This window comes from Vidua chalybeata, chromosome 4 (genome assembly GCF_026979565.1).
Source record: "Vidua chalybeata isolate OUT-0048 chromosome 4, bVidCha1 merged haplotype, whole genome shotgun sequence".
NCBI lineage: Eukaryota > Metazoa > Chordata > Aves > Passeriformes > Viduidae > Vidua > Vidua chalybeata.
Window position 1 is genome coordinate 31,848,408 of NC_071533.1, and position 18,972 is coordinate 31,867,379.

The 18,972-nt window shown below is 38.1% G+C and overlaps 1 protein-coding gene across 4 annotated transcripts; it reads left to right on the forward strand.

Annotated features, from left to right (window-relative positions):
- Window positions 1-4,673: 4,673 nt before the first annotated feature.
- TMEM144 (transmembrane protein 144) lies at window positions 4,674-18,771 on the forward strand. Of its 4 annotated transcripts, none has more exons than XM_053941686.1 (13): window positions 4,674-4,736; window positions 5,840-5,952; window positions 7,007-7,203; window positions 8,326-8,448; window positions 8,780-8,879; window positions 9,472-9,552; window positions 11,542-11,623; window positions 12,338-12,411; window positions 13,290-13,408; window positions 14,689-14,808; window positions 15,293-15,390; window positions 17,345-17,398; window positions 18,292-18,771. In XM_053941686.1, the coding sequence occupies exons 3-13, from the start codon at window positions 7,065-7,067 to the stop codon at window positions 18,373-18,375; spliced, it is 1,074 nt and encodes a 357-aa protein (XP_053797661.1). In that variant the 5' UTR covers window positions 4,674-4,736; window positions 5,840-5,952; window positions 7,007-7,064; the 3' UTR covers window positions 18,376-18,771. The 4 variants fall into 4 exon arrangements, with proteins under 4 accessions (XP_053797661.1, XP_053797662.1, XP_053797663.1 ...); XM_053941687.1 differs by having other exon boundaries at window positions 7,007-7,197; XM_053941688.1 differs by lacking the exon at window positions 17,345-17,398 and having other exon boundaries at window positions 17,445-18,771.
- Window positions 18,772-18,972: the final 201 nt, after the last annotated feature.

The window sequence follows — 18,972 nt, forward strand, 5'->3', positions numbered from 1 at the left end:
GATCTTTTACTTTCTCATTACAATAGAAATCAAACACCAAAACCATTAAATACAGGCTCAATTTTCAATCTCAGCTGGATGTATTCCAGCATTGGAAGAAATGCTTGTCAAACCCAGATCATTATCTTTTTCTTAGAAGACAAAGTCTTCACTAAACCTCATGTTATGGAAATGCTGTAAATGACCCAAATATGAACCAGTGACACGAAGTTAAATATGCACATATTCACTAATAAAAAATAATATAATAAGCAGTGCCAAATTTCCCTAATTGACTGTGAATATAGTTCCCATAATTCATAAACATACATTAAAATTGAAAGCTGGTTAATCCTTTTCACTCTTGTGAAGCCATAAAAAGAATCTAGCTATAGTTTTTAAAATAAAATGACAATGGCTTATAGATCCTTTCCAAGAAACAAAGAATAAGTGCACATTGTATATAGACTGCTATAAAAATAAAATGTCTTACCTATTCAGCTTGACACATCCTTTGTTCTGGTAAACTCCTTAGGTTAATAAAAGAAACTCAGTAAAAGCTGGCATCTAGAACATATTTCACTTTTAAGTATGGTTCACATTTAGGTATTTCATTGCAAGCTAAGAACTGTTGAGAAGCTAACTTTACTGAGAGGTGGTTGCATATGAACTGCTATAAACTTACATGAACCTCACGTTATTAAAAAAACCCCAAACCAAACAACCCCCCACATAAAACCACAGCAACTTCTATTTTAAATTCTGTAATGAAAAGTCCTGTGAAGTATGTGCCTTTCAAAAGAGCATTCCATCTATCTCTAACTCCTGAGAGCCCTCTAGTGCACTGCTTGCAAAAGTACTAAAGAAATTCCCTTTACTGCATTTTGTTTTTTGGGGTTTTTGAGTTTGAAATACCGCTCACTCCCTGGATTTTATAACTTTTGAAAATCATATATTGTTGTGATGAGAAGTGAAAAAACAGCCACTTTTAAAATGTTATTAAACAGCTACTAAACAGCTCAGGAGTGTCTCCTATTTGCACATTTCTGGAGCAAGGCATAGCATAATCCCTCTACAGCTGGAAAAGTTGGGGCAGACAGAAGCCAAGGGCAAACCTCTGACATCTGACTCTTTTCCTAGTCTAAGTATAAAATAATAAAATGTATATGTTCACTGTAATTCAAGGAATGAATTCTCTTTTCCTTAGCTACTATTAAAGGAGAATAGACAGTCAAGAAGTTCATTTATGTTTCCTATTGGTCCAATATGAATTTATAAAACTTTGTGAGTGTATTTTTTTCCACAAGACATCACTTATCCTTACTTTTTGTCTAAATATGTACTGTCAAGTTAAAATTTCAATATCCATGCCTATTAGCAGTAAAAGAGCCTTCCTGTTACCTGTTTTTTCCGTATCTGAGTTTTTGGAGGAATTGGGATTGTAATAAATTCTTCATCCACTTCAGTTCTTCTCTCTTTCTCATTTTAGTTCAAATTTGACTGATGGCACATATCCCAAACAAAAACTATTAATTCCAAAAGCTCCAGACAAGTTGCTTGAGTTGGAAATACATCCCACTGCAGCAGTTGTTTTCAAATACTCAGCTCCTGCATGTACACAGCACCTGTCTATTACAACCAAGCAGTACCAAAGCACTGTAGATTCCAGTTACTAACAGCTCTCCTCTCCTATAACAATTCTCTGAAATTCTCTGTAATCTATGTAATCTTTCTACTCCTACTCTTTAAATATTATCTGGAGGAAATTATGAAAGGATATGGAGAGTCATTCTTCACTTCTCATTTCATTTGTAGCCTTGAAATTGTAATGTGGTGTTCATATTATGTACAGTGTTGACTGCTGGGGATTTTTGAGGCTCTCTAAATTTGATAATAGCAATTGTATTTCTTTTATTTCTCATGTTCACAAGAGAGAACTCAGGTACTGGTATATTCTTTGGAATGGATGGTGGTAGAAAATCAGCTACATAGAATACAGTATCTTGTTAGTTTAACAGATGCTTGCCTCCAATTTTGGATTCTTAAAAGGCAAATTTCAAGTGATTTTTTTTTAATTTTCACTTTAATTTTAATTGTACACCACACCCTGTGGTGTACAGCTCCAGTGTCCTAGCAGATATCATAAAATAAGGAAGGCTAAAATAACTATGGAGTTGTGTGGAAAAAAAAAAAATCATCATCTTTCACAGGAAACAAAGAAAATAGGTTTTGTTCAGGTGGGTACTATTCTTCCTTCTGGAATCATTCTCACCCAAACCTACAGCAAAGCACTAAAGGGTACTACTAAGATGAAAGAGTGCTTCCTCAGTGGTAATAAAATATTTAAGACAAACTATCAGAACAGCAGTTGTTGTGTGACCAAATTCTGGCCTACATTGTTTCACTTTGACACCTACAGCTAGCCTGTAGTATGTCAGATTTTGTATTTGTTCCTTGCTCTAAACTATAACCATTATATTGCCATCTGCATTAATTAAATTCAGCTTTTCATGTAATTTCTTCATATACCCATATTTCATGGTCAGTGTTGTATCTTCCTAAGGTTAGGAATACAGGAATATAAAAACTAATATAGGAAAATAGCAATGAATGGAAGAGGGGAATTAAAGAAGTATTTTCTAGTCCTTCACAGACCCAGGTATACTTTTTAAATGTGAATGACTACCTGGATTAATTATTTGTAATTATTTTCTTCCTTTTTTTTCTTTTTTTGCTTTGTTTTGTTTTTTGTTTAACTTTGAAATTCACTGACGCCGACACCTGCATTTGAAGAGGTATTCTACTGGTGCTAGACAAGCTGCAGAATCTGAAGCAGCTGGTGGCCTGCATGGCTCCTAAAAGGAGGTCTCTGGCCAATTTGCAGAGACAGCTGGAGTGTGCCAATGCCCACCAGTCACAAGGTCCTGCATCTTGACTTCTCTTTATCCCTGGGCACCTGAAAGGATGTGGTTACAGACTAGGCTCCTTAATGTGCATGCTCTTGCTTTCTATGTGCAGGCTCTTCAATGGAAAAGGTTAACATTTTTCCTATCACTTTTTTCTGAATAAAATAATACAACACATACACTTGCACTGCCTTTAGAATTCTTTTTTCTGCAGGCTACCTTTGTGATTATGATATGGATCATTATTTCTCTTAGATGCACTCCAGCCATACTGTTTCCATAGAGATCTTCTGCTGTTCATCTCTAAATGACACCTGCACAGACATTTATGTTAAAATGATTGATAAATGGTGCATTCCTAGCTTTACTGAATCCATACGACTGACAACTTATTCTCCGGAGAAACAAAGTAAGCCCTTATTATGGATAATGCAGATTTGATTTGCAAAATATGAAGCATTACTTTAGAAGTCTCATGCTGTGTTTGTAAGGAGATCAGTTTGGGCTGCCATCTGGAAACTGTACTTCAAGAGTACAGAGAGAAATGTTTGCTTCGTGACTAAACATGCTGACTAATAGTCTGTGCTTTAACTGGTCTGGATCAAATCCTTACAGGGAAATCTACAAAGACCTCTTCTTGACATCATGTAAAAGATTTTTTTCCTACTTGATTTTGGTTGCCAAACAACACAGGGGCTTCCAGACCAACAGCTGGTAATTTTTGTACTTAAGAAAAATAAAAACCTGGATGCCCTGACCAGGCTCGGTGGTTTCCTTGCCTTGCTGCACACCACAGGGCCAGCAGCTGCTGCACAGCCTCCATACGTCCCTGCCTCCCCCAGATGCCTGCTCCCCTCTGTGGGTGCCTGCAGCCCCCAGCCCTGTGACAGCCTCCAGCAGCCAGGGAGACCTCAGGGAGCAGAGCTGCAAGGAGGCCATGCTGTCCCCTCAGCAAGCAGTCCCATTTTGGAACCATGTCTGTGTTCCTGGGCAAGTGCTGCCAAAACTTGGGTGCTTTTTCTGGAACACAAGTCCTGTGAGGAGCAGCTGAAGGAGCTGGGGGTGTTTAGCCTGGAGAAGAGGAGGCTCAGGGGAGACCTTACTGCTCTCTACAACCACGTGAACAGATGCTGTAGCCAGGCAGGGATTGGCCTCTTCTCCCAGGCAACCAGCAACAGGATGAGTGGACATAGCCTCAAGCTCAGCTTGGGGACGTCTAGGCTGGACATTAGGAAGAATTTCTTCACAGAAAACATTGCAATACAGTGCCTAGGGAGGTGGTGGAGTCACCATCCCTGGACGTGTGGAAGACTGGACGTGACACACAGCAGGTGACTAAACGCTGGAATGGACACAGGGAGGTGGTGGAGTCTGTTCCTGGAGGTGCTTAAGACAGGATGTGGCACTTAGTGCACTCCATGGTCTAGCTGGCATGGTGGTCTTGGGTCACAGGTTGGACTCGATGGTCTCCAGAGGTCTTTCCCAGCATAACTGACTCTGTGATTGTTCAGTTACGGTCACAGCACCACCGCCCTGTGGAGTCCACAGCTTCACTTCCACTGGGGAAGGAGTTGCCTCATCCGCGCGCTTACGGCCGGGAGGACCAAAGGCGCTTTTATCACGACATGAGTGTATTAATTTAAGTTTTCTATTAGTGATTCTTCCCCGCCAGAGGAAGCCGCCACGGCGGCGAGACAAAGGCAGTCGAAAACCCATTCCCCCCCCCCCCCCCCCCCGCCCTCGTCTCCGCCCCGCTCCCCGACGAGGAAGCAGAGGCCAGTGGGAAGAGGCGGATGGAAGGAGGCGGCTGGAGGCGGGCCGGGGCGGCACAGGCGCGGGCGGGCGGCCGCGGTGAGCGGCGGCGGGGCTGTGCGGGTCCCGGCGGGAGTGGGCGCGGAGGGGCGCGGGCGGTGGAGCCGAAGTGGCACGGAGGGACAGGACCGGGGGTCTGTCGGTATGGGACCGTCCCGGCCGCCTTCCGCCCCGGAGCGGAGCGCCCTAAGACTCGCCGCGGCGCTGAGCCGGGCACAGGGCGCTGGGGGAAGGAAGGCGTCCGGCTGGAGCGGGGTCTCGGGTATCCCCTCGGGGTGCGGTGCCGAGCAGCCGGGCTGCCCTGCCGCGGCAGCCGGGGCCGAGGGCTGGGCCGAGTCCCGCCCGCAGCCCGGGCCTGCCCCGCCGCAACCCCGGCGCGGTGGCGTCAGTGAAGGGACGGCGGCCCGGGTGGAGCTCTCAGCTGAGCGTTTTCCTTGTTCCGTGATAGCACTTAGTGAAAACAGTGCCCGAAGAACGTCTTTTGAAAGAGTTCACCACAGGGAAGCAAAGATGCATTGCTAGAGTAAGGGTTATGGTGTCACTTGGGCACCTTGATTGGACCCACGTCGGAACCCAAAGGAGTGTCCGAAGTTAAGAGTGAAAGTATCCACCCTTAGTGGTCAATGCATAATAAGAGAAATGTGCAAATAAACAGTCAGTATGGCACGAAACATTTAAAAGTACCCACTTAATTAGCAAAGAGTGTCTTTGGAATCTTAGCAACAATTTGGTTTGCCATTGAGGTGAAAGCTCTCAAAGACGGGGCCTCTTGATTTTGTCCCTCTCTGCAGAGATCACAGCAATGGGTTGCTGTTGCAGTAAGTGAGCATCATGGTTTGTTGTGGGTGTCATATTTCTGAGGGACTTGTGGAAATGCCGAGCACAACACTCCAGTGGGGTGAACCAGTGTACTTAGTTGGAAAAGAGCAATGTGTACCAACAAAATTCCAACATCCAGCAGCAAAACTGTATTTTTTCTGCTGCTGAGAATCCTGAAGTACCTTTCAGTAAGGACAACTTAGTGGAAAAAAAAGCCTTCAATAACAGAATCAATTGCAGTTGCCTTTGCTTGAGTTTCAGATACAACCACTATGCTTTAAGAGAATAGCATTTTCAGCATTTGGCATTTGTTCTGGTTTTAGCATTTGTTTTCTCTGAAGTCTTTGGAGCCACATATGCAAGTCCATCTGGCAATAACATAGGATTGAAGAGAAGAGGCTTTTAGTGAACTCTCAGAAGCTCTCTGATGTGGAAAGTATGTAGAAAAAATATAGTCAGCTTAATGTTTTGTAACAATTTATTATTTGCTTTTGACATTTGATCATACAATATTAGAATTACTTAGCTTGGAAGGGATCTCTGTAGGTCATTTGTTCAATTCCCTGCTTAAGGCAGTGCTGTCATCAAAGTTAGAACATGTTGCTTCAGGCCTTGTCCGATTAAGCTTTCTCTTGAAGGGTTTGAAATTGAGTTGAAAGTTGGGTGTTAAATTTAGTCAAATTTGGAACAAAGTGTCCCAAGTTTTGGAAAGTTATGTACACAAAGTTCACATTGTTACAATTGTCCTCAGAGACACCTTTTCTGTCAAAGTCTTACTCCATATCAAAAATGTATGTGTGGCTTATCTGTTGAGTGTAACCTCAAGATGACTCACTTTTAAAAAAAGTCAGAGATATTCTGGGATTAAAATGATCTTTGTGTTTCTTACTATACTTACGTGGAATGAACAAAGACATTTTAGAGGCAGCTTCTCCCTTTGTTCCCCATAGAAAAATGAACCTTTTTTCATATTTAGTATCAGAGCAATCCCTGTGGTTACCTTATGATTCCATGCTGATCTCATTGAGCCACCTATAGAATCTCTGCACCTGTTCCTGACTTCTTGACAATTGGTCTGCTGTAACTGCTGCCAATGAAGATTTGACATTTTTTGACAAACCCCTGTGTGAGTTCCCCCCCCTGCCCTTTGGCTACAGGAATAAGGAATATACTAATAGCATCTCACTAAAGCGTCAGTGCTTCCAATAGCCCTCACAGATTCGAGTCCTCATAACCTCTGAGTGCACCTCTACATTCATTTCTTCTGTCTTCAGATAGAAATACAATATTGGGGTTTTTTTGTTTATCTTTTCTTAAGTCACTTTATTCATGTTTTATGGCAGGTTTTCATGGGGTTCTACATGAACCTCTTCGTAGTACATTTCAGCTTTGAGAGATGGGGATAAGCAGGGTCCTTTAAATTTTGGATTTCTAAACCAGGTTGGTATTAATTAATAGTCCACGTACTTAATTCCATTCTTTGATTCCAGATTCTGTCCGGACCTGCAGCAAAACAACTCCACAAAAGGAAACACCTTCAGAACAAAGATGAATATTGGGAAAGCTTACCGTGCTGCTAACATCAGCAATGGAACAGATCTAGCTATTGGCTTTACCTCTTCCACAGTAGCTGTCCTTCTGTTTGGGACAAACTTTGTGCCTGTCAAGAAATTTCATACTGGTGATGGTAAACTTAATTATATTCTTTTCTTTGGTTTGCTATTCTTGCTAAAAGGAATAATATTTTACCAGCAAATTACTAGAGGCCATCATCACAGCCCTAATCCAGAGAGTATGTTTAATTTTGTCTGCTGTTCTTAGGGTATAAAGCAATAATATTGCTTCAGGATGTGGCATATCTTAGAAGAGCCTTTTTGTAAGTTGTGCAGTTTGACAGTGATGATGTACATTTAATGAGAATTTCACAATGGAAAGTGAAATGTTCTTTGTTCTACCCTTGTGGGGATTCTGATACATAAAGTGTTATTTATAAATAAGGTAAAAGTTGTTGGACTTTGGAGCATTGCCTTTCAATTGTGCACCTAATATAAAAACAAAAACTGAAATTTTAGTAATTTTATTTGCTGACTTGGTAAGAGGAAACGATCATTCCTATTTCCTACTTGGAATATTGTCACTTTACTAGTTTATGTTGAATTTTCATGTTTATATGAAACATAACCAATTACCAGATCTGTAGATGAGTAAATTTGCCATTATGTTATTGCAATATGGTACCTGCATTGCAGGCTGGATATAGCCTCTGCTCTTTGTGCCAAATAGGACCCTAACAAGACAAGCTTGGACATAAAGTTAACTGGTCTGCCTAATTGACCCTTCAAGAATCTACAGAGGTGGAAGAGATCTGTCACTGACCATCCTCAGTGGCCAGGATTATTGGAAAAGCTTGAGCTTTGAAAAAGTCTCATCCTGTGCAGTCTTCTGTTTTAGCAGCTATTTGAGTGGTGGGAGAAGTTTACAGCAAATGAATATCATCTTTTTCAGAAGTTCATCAAAATTTTCATGTGGTTAAGAATCAGGGCTTGTGTAAACTTTGGCCAGCAAAGTGTCTTCTACAACTCTGTAGGAAGAATGTGTGATAAGGAAAAGGTTAACCAAATTATAACCCACCCTAAAAGTACATCCCTTGAATAAATTGTCACAAGGTTCGCTGACATTCACAAAGGCAGTGGCCATCTTTTTGATTTTTTTCTCTACTACTGTGTCAAAGATAAACATAATCTGTTAAGAAATTTACACATGCAGTATTCTACAAATTCCCTATTGTGTGCATTTGATTTTTCCACAGGCATGTTCTTTCAGTGGATTCTCTGTGCTTCCATATGGATAGTTTCTTTGGTGGTCAATTTGATTCAGAACTGCCCCCAGTTTTGGCCTCTGGCTATGGTTGGAGGTTTTGTGTGGGCTACAGGTAAGGATAAAGAGATTCCAATTCTTGAAACTTTTCCATATATAAGATAGTAGTTATTTAATAGTTATTCAGTTTTTTAAAGCCTCTCTGTTAATGGAACTGTACCTTTATAGGCTTATTTTATAAGTGGCAAATTCACACCAAAAACAACATTTAAAACTACATGGAGGAAAAGTCTATGTTCAGTGTATTTATTTTTTAAAAACAATGTTTCTTACTACCTTGTAGCTTCCTGAATTTCTTTGCCTTCCAACCAGGCACAGAACTTAAACATATACAAGATTACATTCTATTTTTTTAACTGATTTCAGTTTTGGTTTTTGTATTTCAGGCAATGTTACTGTTGTTCCTATTGTTAAAACTATTGGCTTAGCTCTTGGTCTTTTGATATGGGCTTCTTTTAATTTGCTGACAGGCTGGGCAAGTTCAAGGTAAGTATGTTTTAAGTCTTAACTCTTTAATTAATTGATGACATAATTAATGTTGCCAAGTCTTCATTAATAAGTGAAAACTCACCTGTAGAATCATGGAGACATTCAGATTGGAAAAGACCTTTAAGATCATCAACTCCAGCCATTAATGTAACACTGCCAAGTCTACCACTATTCTATGTATTAAAACTTTTTCTTTCATAGTGGAAAGCTCTCCAGTTAACTGTTTTAGCTTTTTGTATCTCCTCTGTTTTAATAATAAGAAGAACGCCCCATGATGTTGTTGAGTCGATAAATAATGTATTTCTTAATGTAAAACTAGTACATATTTGTATTTTTTTCTTCTGCAATCTGGTCTGATAAAATAACTTCTGTTTTTAAATATACATATTAAAAAAATACGTGTTAAATTAAAGGTTGTTTTTGTAAAGTAGACATAGCCTTTTGCAAGCCAACTGAAGCACAGATGTAATACTGAAAATATATACTTAAGCAGAATTATTTACATGAGTCAAGACTTCAAAGGCTAGGTTATAATATAACTATTTGTATAAAGTCAGTGCATCTAAGTGAAACTGGTTAAATGTTCCAGGTTTGGTTGGTTTGGAATTGACCCAGAAGAGGTATCGAGACCAATCTTAAATTATATTGGAGCTGGACTTTCACTTATAAGGTAGAAGTTGATTCTTATAATGAATATCTGTTATGTAAAATATATGTTTAATAACCAACCACCAAGATGATTTAACAAGAGAACAAATATATTGAAGAATTTTTGGCAAATCAATTTACTTCCAAATTCATGAGCTGTCCCTCACTAGTTGGTCAGTGTTCATTGAGAAACAGACATGTTATCTAGTACAGGGGTGAAATGGTTATCCATAAACAGGAAAATATATTTTTATGCTGCTAGGCATGTTCAAGGCAAAGCAGAGATGCATGGATTGCCTCCCTAGCTAGGTTATTCTAATGGCTCACTTTCCCCAAATTCTGTCAGAAGACAGACTGACTAAAAGAATCTTGAGAAAACCTCAGATTTCTCATCTCACTTCACTCAGTCAGGGATACAAATCTTAATCTTGTAACAATAGAATATGCCACAGAACCTTTTCCCTGGTACTTTGGGGTCCATGAAAGGCCAAAGGCTTTGCATGTTTTCCTCTCTGTAATAGCTCTGTGTCATGTAAGTCTTTAGCCACATTTCCAAATCCCATGTAGTTTCTTCCTTCAGGATCTCTGGATGGACTTTATTCTTTCTTTTTCTGTGTTTGTTCTTTGTATGATGCATACATTTTGGTCCAAACACAGAGGAAAGAGGATCTTTGTTATATAGCAGTGTTCTTGCTTTCCAACTGGGTGGCTGGGAAGATGGCCCTAAATCCTAAGGCCTTACTCTAAGCATGCTGACAGAAGATGAAGATAATGCCATTCAGAAAAGGAGGGTATTAAGGACATGGAGATAAGCCAGTTCTGACTGGTAGGAGAGAGCTTTTGCCTTAGATTCATGATTTTGGCTTCCACTTTTCTTCTTTTCTAAGAGTCTGCAGTTTTGTATCCATTCCTGTTACACGCACTTGATTTTGGGAGGTACTGAGAAAATAGTAGCAAGTACTGCTATTCATGCCTGATGAATTCATGCAGCTCACCACCTGCATCCTGTTTCTGAGATATCATGGAGGAGTGACCAACAGGGAGAGAGATTGTGAGCAAACATGTTTCCCTGGTAAACTGCACAAAGCCTGTGCATGTTGCTCTGTGGAGCTCAAAAGCAGGCTTTTCACTTTAGCTTCCTATGTGAAATCTGTATGTTTCCTCTGGAGGAAACTGACATCCTTGTATAACTGTGCTTATTCCTTCAGTAAGAAATGAATCCTTCTTCAAATGGAAATATTCTGTTTACAGCTAGGAGAAGAAATTCCTAGATCATTAAAATATATTTCATAAAAGTAAAAAACAGATCCTTCCAGTTCTGATTGCGTGTATTTATCTGGTCTCATGGAGGTGGGGTTAAGAGTAGTAATATTACCCTTTCTTCCCCATTTTATTCACTTAATGCACTGAGCAGCACTGAGCAATATCCCTTTTCCTTCTCTATGCTCACAAGGCCCTGTAGCAGCAGTATCCCATTCCTCACATATGATGGAAGACTAAAAATGGTATTTTTCCATGACTATAGAGGCAATTCTATGCAGGTTTAAGCTGTTCCATATAGAATTTTCAAGCATGTGTTCCATTTGTGTGTGGTTTGGTACAAAAAGGCACTGTTAGCTAAAGAATCTGTTGTTAATGTGGTTGTAACTATACACTGTTAAAAGAAGATGTTTCAATCACATTGCATAAGAAGAAATATCTATAAAGTGATACAAAAACTGATTTGTTTACTTACTTTCACTTAGATTATCTTTTAACTGAGTTAAATTAATAACTTAAAATTACTACATTTATCTTTTGTATATATATATTATATCTTTTGTATATATATATATAATCATAGTAAGTTATGACTTTAAAGCAGTTGCATTTTTTAAATATACTGCAGTGACTCTAGGGTAATAATGAAAACAAAGGAATATGCTTCCAAATAAAACTTTTGTCTCTGGACAGTAAATGTTATGTCCTTATAACTGACATGGTATTTATTGGTGTATTTTTCTCTTCTGAGTGCTGTCATATTTCTTTTTATAAAAACTGAAGTCCAGAGTTCTTCAACTTCATTAGAAAGCACACCTTTACTGAGAGAAAGTGTAAGTATTCTACAGTTGTTATTTTACAGCAGTGAAAATACATATCCATTTTAAAACAAAAAATGTGTTTGGTAGCCAGGTTTGCTAGGATTTATGGTAGACTACATAAAACAACATAAATATGTACTGATTGTATCTTAATCTGTGGATCTTGGATATCATTTTGGATATTAGCAACAGAAAAGGTATTCCCAAGTGTTCTTTCTTGTTTGTCAGCTTTAGATGGCTTAGAAAGTCCTTCTTCATTATAATGGAGATTATATAGAAGAGTGTATTACTTTCTTATATGAAAAGAGGAAGCAATTTCAATTAAACATCAGTTGTAAAGCTGTAAAGGTGCTTAGGTGAAAGGCGAGGTTTTTGCCCTGTTGCAGAGCCAGGAGACTGTCAAGAGTTGCTGACTGTCATCATCAGCTGTGGCACAGACTGGAGGCGAGTGAGGGGTACCAGATTGGCTGTTGCTCCTTAGGGAGCCCAAAGTATGCAAGGAGAGCTGGAGAACCACAGGCTTCTCCTACCATTGTGCCTTACTGCTGGAGGTCGGTGCTCAGTGGCTACCTGAACAGAGAGCCCTGAGAGTTTTCTAGCTGTGCTCAATGCTCACTAGAGGTTCCAGTCTACCAGACTGAATCACAGATGATGTATTAAAAAATTGCACATTTTAAGAAATAAAACTAAACTAAATTTGCATGAAAAGTCTTGCTTTTTTTGCAGTCTATTAATGTTTCTGAAGATACCACTGAGGACTCGTGGGTGAACAAACTTTCTCCAGCAAAAAGGAGACTCATGTAAGTTGCTAACAGTTCTTTTGCTGAGGCACAGAAAGTAGCCAGAGAAAGTAGTTAAACATGGTGTAAGAGCAGAATTTGTATCCTGTGGTTTCCTAGCAAAGTCATACAATGGATAACAGGTTTTTACATACAAGTGTAGTGTGCAAATCTATATATGAATAGTTGCACAGCTATTTAGATTATTCCATTGGCACTGTTGAGTGTGTCTAACCTTACCAATCAAGTATTAGTACTACTGTGAAAAATATCATTTGGCAAAGGAAATAACAATATCAGCTCCGTAGTTACAGAGCTGGGTTTTAGCACCTACTTGATTAGCACTCTAGCATAGAAGAAGCCTGTGCTAATGACATGCTTCCAGGTGTGGTTTCCAAGTGAATACAACTGGAGAAGGCATGGCAGCATGGTAAGGAGACAGTAAAAGTGCTCCAAAGTGGAAGCAAGCTAAAAAGAAACCAGTGTGGGGAGTGGAGACTGCCAAGAAGGGGACTGAACAGTCAACGAACCTGGGAAGTTATAAAGAATATATAGATGGCAACAACAAAGGTGAGGGTGGGAGCATTTTAAATTGAATTTTTGTTTGTTGTCCCCTAGCTCTGCTTTTAGGCAATCCTAGTTATTTAATTTCCCATGCCATTAATGTAGATTGCTGGCTTTTGCATCAGGAATTGTCTGTGTTGCTTGACTACAAAGTAGAGGGAAACTATGTGAACCATTTCTCTACTAGAAAATAAAAATGTGCTAAAATGTATTATGTTTATGGCTAGGAATTTTTATATGATGCACAATTTTTACCTGCAGTACTGGGCTTACATGTGTTGTCTACTTCCTTAACTCATGCAAGGCCATTTTCTCCTATTTTTGTTCTTTTAAAGAGGCTGTAGCCTGGCTGTAGTGGCTGGAATACTCTACGGTTCCAGTTTTATACCAGTACTTTACATCAAGGACCATGGAAGAAGAAATGAAACTGTATACACAGGAGCAAGTCAGTTTGGTAAAGTCTAATAGCTCACTTCTATTTAATTTCATCATCGTGTTCTCCTGCCTTTTTGAAGGCATAGGGTGAAATTCTTGATATGCCTGAAAATATACTGTGACAATTCTGCACTACTTTAGATGTTGTCATAATCATAGCCCTAGCACTCTCTTTTTCTCAGAGGTGAATTACACCATAAAAAACACAGAGAAACAGCCCAAAGACGACCATACTTAACTCACAGGTATGTTTCTGAAGGCATTAAATATTAGCATTCTCAAAGTACAGTGTTTGTATGAGTGGAGAATGTGTTAAACTAGGACACGAGCTTGCCAATTGCCAACAGCAATAAAGGAAGAGAAGGTTGATCATAGCTGATGAGGAGAGCAGATACGTAAAAACATAATTAAAACCATGGGTTTTTTTTAATTGAAACCGTTTAACATAAGCCTAATTGCCATTTTCAAACAACATTCCTCCAGAAACATTTTCCTTAAGGTTCAGGTTCTACTCTATCAGGTAATGCGTGAAGCACCTTAAGAGCAAAGCACTGCTGAGAACACATAATGTTGCCATTGTCATGTACAATTTCTCTTGAATACTGCAACGTATGTATTCCCCAGCCAGGCAAAACAAATGTTGTCATTACCATAGCTGCCATTCCTGTTGAGAATTTATAGCTCCAAGGAGACAAGGATCACCTTGCTACATGCTTGTGCTTTACCATGTTGGGAAATACTCTCTTAGCACGTACAAAATCCATAAAGGATTTGTTATTGTTCATAATTCTAGTGATCAAAATTGTGATACATCCTTCAAGATTAAAAAAGGACAAAACTGAGCTATATTTAGCTTACACAGTCTGTGCAGTTGTCTTGCCCTTAAATGTACAGAACCAAACAAGGATACAGAAATACAGGAACATAATTACAACTTCTCTTGACCATCTACCATTATATAAAATCCCCACCCCAGTTTTGTAGCCTCACCTGAGGATTTTCTCAAGGTTTTATTAAGTTAATTCAGGAATATGTAATAGAGTTCTGAAAATAACAGCTCATAGAAATGTTTAGAAGCCTGTAATAAGTCAACACAGCATTTAGTTCATGTTTAATAGGTGTCATTGATTGTATGCATCCACAGACTGGCAGCTGTGTTCATCACAATGAGATTTGATTTTGAATTATTAGGAGTAGCACCTTTATGCATTTTTGTCTATATGAATGTTATCAGTGAATATAATTTGGTTAAAATTAATAACTGGTGTTTTTACTAACATTTTGTAATTTCTCTTTCAGATTTAGATTATGTTTTTGCACACTTCAGTGGAATATTTCTTACTAGTACCATCTACTTTTTGATCTATTGTGCAGTCAGGAAGAATAAACCTTATGTTTATCCCCAAGCCATATTGCCAGGTATGACTGTTTTTTAAATCAGCATTTCATTTCAGCTACTCTTTGGACCATTTTGCCATTTTGCAGTGATTAGTTCAAGTTGTGTGTTGGAATTGTGGTTCACCTTTCCAGTATCTTCATTTGACTTCTTGTCTCTTTTGAAATCAACTATTAGGTTAATTAATTAAGGTTAGGAGACAGTGATAACTTCTGTTCTAATCTGAAACAAGAACAAGGTGACATTGCAAATTTTCAAAAACTGATTGCCAGAGTGGAGAGCGCATTGCCCAGAAAATAATACTTAAATTAATTTGCTACTTCAGTTGGAGTAGCTGATTTTTATCCTTCGAGCTTTGGTTTAGTTTGCCAGAGCCTGCTTGTTGAAGTAGTTAACATACTAAAATACTTACATACAATTGCTGTATTATGCTATAAGTATAAAACTTCCACAAAGTGCTGCCTGTACCTTGCTATGCATGTTTTTGATTGGGATTTATTTTTCTAGGGTTTGTTTCTGGTGTGCTTTGGGCAATAGCCAATTGCTGCTGGTTCCTAGCCAATCACTATCTCAGTGCTGTCGTCAGCTTTCCAATAATTACTGCAGTAAGTATATAAAAAATAAAATCTCTAACTAGAATTAAAAGTGAATGGGTTTTTACCCTTCTGTCTTTGGAACTGAGTTGAAATTATGATGGGTCTAGAGCATTGTTAGTCAAAAGTATACAGTGCCTCCTCTGCTTGTCTGCACTAGGCTTTGGATTTTTAGGAACATGAATGACTGTGGCAAGCACCCTCTTGGTCAATGTCAAGCATTAGAAAAACCAGACAAATTGAGAGTGTGAGTCTTCAGGTTATGTAAAAGCCAAAGCATTGTAAGCAGAATTATATCAATATTAACTATTTAATTGAAGTGATTAGAAGAAGGATTTTTTATGCTTTCATCCCAGGAAGTACATTTTGGTCTGGATATTTTTGTATTTGTGAATTTTATCCCGTAGTAGTTGTTTTGCTTGCTTAATTCAGGCATTTTTTTCTTTTTATAGTTCTTGAACAAACAGAACAGATTATGTACTACTGAAAATAATGTTCTTATGCAAATGGGTGGAAAATAGGTTGGCCTGTTCTGTCTCTGTTTTATTCCTGTTTATGATGTGCCTTTAAAGCATAAATTCCATTTACTAGGTAAAGTAAACTTTGCATTTACTCTCTTGACGCTGCACTAGTTAGTAACACAAAGGTGCCAAATGAGAGTAAATAAATATTAAGACCAAAGTTTTGCTTAACAGCTGTATTTTGGAAGCAAACTAATGAAGCAACTTTAATAGGGATTAAGCTTTGCCTCAAGATGCAGTAAGTCAAAATATACTCTGCAGTATGCAATGAAAAGAAAACTTGGGATCATTCTAATTAGAAATTGAAGGATTAATGGAAAGCAGCTTTAGTAATTTAGTTATCAGTATGCCTAAAGGGCAAGGATGTAAAATCACAAAATGTTAAATACAAGGAAGCACTGATGAGAAACTTCCTTATAGTTTCAAAACTTCCACAGCTTCAGAACTGCTGCTTAATTCTGTTCTGGAGAAAATTTTTAGAGATGTGTTCATTACATCCCTTTATCACTTCGTTCCATTTTTTTAAAGTACATTCCTCTCACAGCGCACATTATCTATAAAGTGAAATAACCCCTCAAGTAATAGTTGGAAAAGTCACTAGGAAACAGCACCCACACATACATGCAGCATGAGACACTGTGCTGTTTATATCTGTGTCCCATCAGCTGTATTGAGGATGAAGAGAGGAAGGTCACTGGCCAAACATCTGTCAAGTGTTTCTCAGAACAGCTCTAATGCACAGCATTAACAGAGCCAGTTTTTGCTTCATGGTCAGATATTTTCTCATCAGACATGAAAATTCAGATAATTTCTCCCTCAGGGGAAGAACTCTATTACCAAGAGTGCCTGGAAGTTGCTGTTGTGTTTCACTGTTTGCTGTTAGCCAGGAAACCTCTACAACAACATCACTGAAAATCAGGAGTTTTCCTGACCTGGCTTTGTGCTTTGTCCAGATGCCAGCTATACAGGAAATACATCTGTGTTTCATTCAGTCTCTTGATATCATACTGAGCAATAAAATGAAACTTTGTCCAGTAGTTAGTCATGCTAATAAAGGAAACATTGTGGACTCTAATTTGGACTAAAGTGAGGCATGTTATTTGGAGTCTACTGAAAGAACATGTAACAGCTGGAGCAGACTCCGCAGTGTAATTTAGAAAGATGTTGTGCCTACTGAAATAAAAACAAAAAAAACCCAAAAAAAAAAAACCCACCAAAAAACCCAACAGTTTCTTGACTCTTTAGGCCTTCCTGAAGATTTTATTGTATCATACTTAGTAAATATTTCAGTGATGTTTATGCTTTTGTCATGAGTGCTTTATTTACACAGAATGGAAAGACTTAAATGTGTTATCCAGACAAAATTAAACCACCCTGAGAGCAGTAATGAGATGGAGTAAATTTTAATGAAATGATGTAAAGTACAAATTAATCTTATTCTTTAGGGTCCTGGCCTTGTTGCTGCAATGTGGGGAGTCCTTGTATTTAAGGAAATCAAGGTAATGTAATTGGGTCTCTCACCCAATATCTCTTGCTTGCCTCTAGCTCTAGAAACAGCATTACTTGGTATACAGCTTTATCTCAGATTCCTCCTCCTTGCAAGTATTACATTATGAAACTGAAAGTGATATCATGCCATATTAAGTTTTCCAAGAAACCTGAAGAACTGTGAAAAATTTTCACGGGAATGAAGATTTTAGTTACATAACTGAATGAGGAGCAGTGGATATAAATGAAGACAGTAGCACAGCCAAGGAGGCAGGATGCCAGGCACTGCCTGAAGACAGTTTTCATTTCAGCCAGTTTTTTCAGTGGAGCAAGGGAATGAGCAGTTGTCCCAATAATGCATAAGCAAATATATTATATTTTTAGGGTCAGGGTCAACAAAGGATGTAAAAAATGCAACAGGTATTGTAATTACAATTATTATTACATTGTAATATTATTATTACATTGTAATTATTATTATTGTAATGACCTTTGTAATTACAGTGCAATGTAAGGGTACTAAATTGATACAGCAGTGGTTGTCTACAACAACCTAATTTCCTGGATTTTAACATATAGGGCAGAAGCTAGTTTTCTAGTGGAATCTGTAGCACTGAATGCTAGCAGTGTAATACCAGGTTCTTTTTGCCAATCTATCCAGGATCCATAGGTACCTGACTTGGATCTAGAACTAGAAGTTCTGTGTCTCCCCCTGCAGATTAGTGTTGGACCACAGTAGAAGATCATAATGTTCATTACCCAAATCCGTAACTTTCTAAGCCTTTCATTCTTTTCGTATAACCTCTGCCTAAATTAAACTTAGTACTTTGTTCTATTCTTTTTTCAAGTGGTATCAATAATGACAATATGGTATTTTCCTTTTTCTCTTCTTTTGCCTGTACAGGGACTGAAAAACTATGTGTTACTGTCAGTATCATTTTGCATCATTTTGGCTGGATCACTTTCCACAGCTTTTTCTAAAGTTTGAAAAGACCTTCTGGACCAGTAGATGGTGCTAGCATTTAACACAAATAAAAAGATTGTGTTGGTAGATCACAATACATAATAATTTTCAAAATGTATGTCCAACATTTACCCTAACTTACTTCAGCCAAGTGGAAAATGAAAACATTCGGCATGAAAGAAAATCTGAAAATACTTGTTCCTGTTTTTCTCGGAATAGTAAGAAAATCAAAGGACTTTATTAATCAAAGCTAAATGATTTTATTGTTACTAAATATTTTTTTCATTCAGGTGCTAAACTTCATGTCATCATAAATTGCAGTTTATTGCTGTGATGGTGGATAATGATTTTAATTTTAGTCAATAATACTGTATGTGTTTGCAAGCTGATTTGTTTTATTAAAACATTTTGTCTTACTGACTTAAATATAAGATAAATCTTGAAATATTCCTTATGAAACTGATACACATGAAGATAATAAAGATTTTCTTTTATTTAGAAGCATTATTCTTTAAATTCATTAGTTTACATGAAAATGTTATCTTCCAGTCACTTCAGATTTGTGAAGGAAATTGAGTAAAAATGGTGCTGCAAAATAAAATACTTTTGTTTCACAACGTT

Excerpts from the sequence above, each read along its gene's own strand:
- TMEM144 (XM_053941686.1), top strand. The coding sequence starts at position 7,065 with ATGAATATTGGGAAAGCTTACCGTGCTGCTAACATCAGCAATGGAACA. Across the intron at positions 12,412-13,289 it reads CCAGCAAAAAGGAGACTCAT|AGGCTGTAGCCTGGCTGTAG; the intron begins GTAAGTTGCTAA and ends GTTCTTTTAAAG. Across the intron at positions 14,809-15,292 it reads TCCCCAAGCCATATTGCCAG|GGTTTGTTTCTGGTGTGCTT; the intron begins GTATGACTGTTT and ends TTATTTTTCTAG.